Source organism: Accipiter gentilis, chromosome 8 (genome assembly GCF_929443795.1).
Source record: "Accipiter gentilis chromosome 8, bAccGen1.1, whole genome shotgun sequence".
In the NCBI taxonomy this organism is placed as follows: Eukaryota; Metazoa; Chordata; class Aves; order Accipitriformes; family Accipitridae; genus Astur; species Astur gentilis.
In genome coordinates, this window is record NC_064887.1 from 25,304,883 (window position 1) to 25,310,543 (window position 5,661).

A 5,661-nucleotide genomic window follows, 5' to 3' on the forward strand; every position below is an offset into this window, starting at 1 on the left:
GCTAGAGCAGGGGAAAAACAAACAAAAACCAAAACACAAACAAAAAAAAAAAAAAAAGAGGACTTTCTAAAAACTTTACTTTGAACAAAATTATATTATACATGTGTCATTCTGGATTTCCAGCAATTACAGAATGTCTTTAAAGTTAACAATATGCAATTTATATATTTTTAACCAAAACCATATTTAAAAAGACACAGATTTAAAAAGATGAAGTTGTACAAACGTTTTTAACTTAAGGAAATGTGTTAGTTTTTGCCTTGGAAGCTAAAGGTATGAGATAAAGCCCCGATTTCTAAAATAGTGCATTGAAATTGTATGACCCAAAAAGAAACTGAACGAAGAAAACAAGCTGAAAACATGCCAGTAAGTCATATTATTCCTTCTCTAAATCTTAACTCATAACGTTTCCTTAATAGGTTCTCAAGAGTGTGACTGGATAATAGAAGTAATATCTTTATGATTTCATGAATAATGGGTTTTATTAGTATTAAGTTAAAGCAAACAGCCAGAACAATACATATGCAACTTCTACTACACACAATATATAAAGAATGTAAATTATAACCTCTGTAAAACAACAAAAAAAAGGTACTGAAAAAGCCAACACAGTGGTTATGGACTACTCCATCCCTGATAACAGGCTGGGTTCTGTGTTCAGAGAACAGTTGTTGTTTGCTTATTTAAAGTGAAATAGGGTGGAATACATAATCAGGTATAAAGAAAAAGTTAATGGAGTTACATGGATTCTATGAGAACAAACTCTAGATTAGTAAGAAGAAAAAAAAAAAAAAAGATAGTTTACCTAGTAAAAGAGATTACAAGCGGGCTCAGGTTTCAGTTTTTAGTGGTGAGGGACAACGGGAGAACTTACCCAGGATTTTTGTAACAATTCGTTTAATAATAATACACCACTTTCATAACAGAAGTGTTTTACACTTGCACAATGTTAATAACTTTATTATACATGGAAGCCTGTAATAGGCTGATTACACAATAAGACTGCAAACAACCACCGGTACTTTCCTGACACCAGAAAAGTACGTAAGACTGAAACATCACCAAGAGTACATAAAAAACCATTAGCATAAACATCACCAAAATTACATTAAAAAACTAATCAAAAAATACATTTGCAAAAAGTGGTTTAGAGCAGTGCCACTGCCTTTCAGCAGCTTTGAATGGCCACCAGTATTTCTAGCAGGTTTCCGTGGCTCCACAGGCATTAATCAGGATTCACATATAATAAATAATGTACCACAAAATATACATAAAGTAAGGCAATAATTCCAAAGAAAAGTTCTGCTGATATTAACAAGCCACTCAAGTTCTACTTTTGTAGTTGATGTCATCACCAGAAGCCTTTGATGGAATTGCAGCCTTAGGCCCTAAAAGCCTGCAATGATGAACTGCTGCAAACCCCTATATCCATAAAGAGCGCCAGTGACACCACTGGTATGCTGCTGGGCACAGGGGTCCATGTTAGCTGATCCTGATGCAGGATAGGGGCCTTAGTATGTACAATTGGGAGTATATTATTTCTTATTGTACATGGAAACCTTGACGTAATTCTAAAACGTGGGTGTTTATTGTTCATCATCTATCTGATGTCATAAGACATTAGAAAGCACATAGTAAGATATGCGCTTTCTGGAATGTAGATTTTTTTAAATGCTAGCTATTAAGTTGGGGTGAGAGAGCGAGTAGGGAAGAAGAGGTGTAAATTAAGGGGAGGGAAAAAACCAAGTTCAATTCTGGAGAAATTGGGAGCACAACAAAAGAGAGGGAACCTTATACACTAACAGAACATGAAAAAGGGGAAGAGCAAGAGACCAACTTTTTTGAACCATGTATAATAAATAACGTATCCCAAAAGCCTATCTAGATTATGACTGTAGTTTCAAGTTGGGGTTCTAATGACATGAACCAGAAGCACACGTTTTGTTCTCACAGTTTGTGTCAACAGAATCTCTTCATGAAATTACAGTCTTGCACAGGAGTTCTGGGGACATTATTGTTTCATTAAAGCTACCATTCTGGGCTCTTTGTACAGACCCAAGAATATTTGCTCCACCTGCCTGGAATGAGCAACACCTGGAAGAACAGGAGTACTTCAAAAACAACAAAATTTAGGTAGCAAAATTCTTTCAGATCAGCCCAGACATAAAAGACAGCAATTTGAAATGTCATAGGTCCCTTCCTCAAAAAGATGAGATACATATTTGTCACTATCTGTAAATTGGAAGTTCCAATACACTAGTGGTGCACAGAATTCCCATGCTTCATTACACTTTCCTGAGAATAAAGCAAGTAGAATAAACCTTAGTCCTAGGAACAAAGTTAATTTTTTGCATTTTAAACTTTTGGGCTATTCCCTGACAATCTATATAATGTAAATTTGATTGCTAAACATTGTCACTTGAACAAAAACACTATTTTAATCTATTGATTTTTTTGATTAAAAACCATAATAAACAGATCTAAAAAAAAAAATCACGCTAACAAAATAAACTAAATATGAAAAGTTGCATTGAAAGGGCATGTTACATTATTCTTAATAGGACCGTGTAGAAACATTCCAATGGCAGTATTGTCAAAGTAAAACAAAATTACATTAAGAAGACCCCACAGCCTGGTCACAGTCAGAACCTTACCTGTAACTCTGGCTGGTTGGGGTTTTTACTCGTGTACTACATGGCTCACTTACATCAGACATCATATTTGTATACCCTGAGAAATCTGACACTGAAGTCCTTACTCTATGGTCCACTTCTCCATTAGAGTTAGTGATAAAAGTCATTGGCACCCTGCTGCCCGACTTAAACTGAGAACCAAAAGCTTGTGCAAAGTTCTCGATCTGGTAGGTTGCTCTAGGCTCTATGTCCTTCTGAGGATCTATCTGGCTAGTTAACTCCTGAGATGGGATCTGAAAGCTTGCTGAGGAGTCTAAGTTTTTCTGTTCCTTCTGGCCACTCAGTTTCTGAGATGTCGACTGGTAGTTAGATGAAGTCTCCAAGTTTTTCTGCGGATCAATGAGATCATCCAGCTCTTGAGAAGGAGTCAACTGTTGATGCGTAGCCTCCAAAGCAGACAAATAAAAGCCTGGCTGAGATCCAAGCAACATCCCAAACGGAGGTTTTGGCAATGCAGTTGGCAATACTGAGGTAACGGATTGGCTGAAGCCACACTCAAGTGGAGATGTAGTGTATATCTGTTTGTCTTGAAACAGAGTGTGGTTATGGAGAGTTGAAGACAAGCTAACAAATTGGAAACTGGGTCCAAAAGCAAAACCAGTGCTATTGGTTGTTCTTTCAAAGGCTTGTTGGAGGTATTTGGAGTATTCTTGCAACATGCTCGCCTTATCATTTGAAACTGTTTGAGAGTTAGGGCTCAAATTTTCTTCCTGAACCATCTCTGAATGCTCTCCTGAGGTGTGCAAGTCCACACGCTGTTCAGTTATACTAAAAGGATCTTCTTTCTGGCCTTCTGATTTGTGAGAGTACTGGTCCAAAAGGCTCTGTAAAACTTCATCAGGAATACCAGATTTGTCATGGCAAGACTTTATTTCACTATTTAAAGATGCTGAATCAATAAGACATAATGGAGCTTCGTTATCCATAACACTAACACCTGCAGACTGGATGACGGACTGCTGGGAAGTCATGTGTCCGACATTAATTGAAAAGGCACTGTTACTGCTTGCAGTTTGTAAGTATCTTCTTTTCTTTGAAAACTGCATGGCATCATCATAATTGCTACTTATTTGACCTGGTTTACCACCTGTACTTTGGAGAAGGCCAATAGTTTCTACACCAGTATTGGCTACTAGGCCTAGAGAGCCACTTTGTTTCCCAGACAGTGGTTTTTGCCCCAAGATATCTGGCAGTGGTGATACAAAATTAAGGTAACTTTTGTCTGCCTGTTTTCTGCTTCCTTTTTTCAAGACCAGTTTTGGCACCTTTTTCTGAAGTTCTTCTACACCCGTGCCAACTAAACCACCACTGGAAGACACGATAGGAATATCAACTGCATAATTTGGCATGGCCACGTTACTTGTAACTTGAGATTCAGTTACTTTGCTGCTACACTTATTTCCTTTGTTTTCAGTGGATGTACTTTTTGTTTTACTTTTTCTCCTTGAGGAACTTGTATTTCCCTGAGACAACACAGCCAAGCTACCCATGTTATTTGATGATCCGGCCTCCATTCCAGCCCCTGCTTTACCTATGGCTTCACCACATGTTCTTCTGTGCTTCAACAGTCTATCAGTCCTTGAAAAATACTGCTGGCAAGTGTCACATTTGTATGGCTTTTCTCCGCTATGCGTCCTCTTGTGTCTTTCCATGTGGTACTTCTGGATGAACTTCATGCTACACTGGTCACACCCAAAAGGCTTCTCCCTGCTGTGGATCTTCTCGTGTCTCTGCAGTAAGTACTTCTGGATGAAACCCATGCTGCACTGGCTGCACTGGAAAGGCCTCTCCCCCGTGTGAATGAGCACGTGTCTGCGCAAGTGATAGGAGCTCCTGAAGGCAGCGCTGCAGTGTTCGCAGACGTGAGGTTTCTGACTGGGGGACGCAATGGCACCTTCTGCATCTCCCACCAGGGGGGGTTTGGATGAAGCGCTTGGCTTCCGCTTGGCTTTGATTCCCTGAGTTTCTGGCTTTGGCCTCTTTGCCTTCTTGACCTGGGCATCGTGCTTTGGCTCACCCGAGCTCCCAGGGGCGCCCTCGCCTCTGCCACTCAGTAACAGGTCTCGGTGGGGATGCTGGTGCAGGTGGTGAAGAAGGCTGAGGTCCTGAATCACGCTCTGGCCGTTTCCTTCCCCACTGCTGCTCCCCAGGCCGGGGGGTCTCTCCTCCCCCGCTCCCCCAAAGAGCCCCCCGTAGTGGTGATGGTGCTGCGGCTGCTGCTGCTCCTCTTCCTCCTGCTCGCTGGGCTTCTCTTGCTTGATGCTCACTAGGGACTGCAGAAAGCCCCAGGGGCTCCTCTGCGAGGAGGAGGGAGCGGAGGGGAAAGCCCCCGCCGGCTCCTTCTTGAAAGTCATGTCCTGAGGGGGAGGAGGCGCCGGGGGCTCGGCCGCCGCCGTGGAGGAAGCGGCGGCGGCGGAGGCCGGAGGTAACACGCACTGCGGGGGGTGCTGGGCCGCCGGGGGGGGCGCGGCCGCCCGGGTGAAGCTGGTGACCGGGGGCAGGCGGTGGTTGAACATAACCATGCCGGGGGGGAAGGAGGGCTCCATGGCCGCCGCCCTCTTGCTGCTGCTGCTGCTGCCGCCGCCGCCGCCGCCGCCGCCGAGGAAGCCGCTGCCGAGTTTCATCCCCCGGGAAGGCGGGCCGGAGAGGAGGCGCGGCCCAGAGGGGCTGCGGGACCCGCCGCCCGCCCGCCCGCCGGACACCGCTCGCTGCCTCGCTGGCGGGCGACCGCTCAGCGGCTGGCTCCCGCGGCGGCCCGGCAGCCGCCGCCCGGGCGCATCGCCGCCACCCCCACCCGCGCCGACGGGCGGCCCCCGGCCCGGGCTGCACTTACGGCTCCCGCCGCCGCCTCCAGTTAAAAATAACGCCGCGTCCGCTCCACAATGGAATTAGCAGCCCCTGCGCCCCGCACTGCACATGCGCGGCGCGCGGCACGCTGGGTACGGCCCGGCCGGCCGGGCGGCCAGCA

The 5,661-nt window shown here is 44.9% G+C and overlaps 1 protein-coding gene across 1 annotated transcript; it reads right to left on the reverse strand.

Moving 5' to 3' along the window:
- Positions 1 to 201: 201 nt before the first annotated feature.
- On the reverse strand, positions 202 to 5,383 carry ZNF281 (zinc finger protein 281). The gene has a single exon (XM_049808869.1). It carries the CDS (start codon positions 5,315 to 5,317, stop codon positions 2,651 to 2,653), a length of 2,667 nt encoding a protein of 888 aa, XP_049664826.1. The 5' UTR covers positions 5,318 to 5,383; the 3' UTR covers positions 202 to 2,650.
- Positions 5,384 to 5,661: the final 278 nt, after the last annotated feature.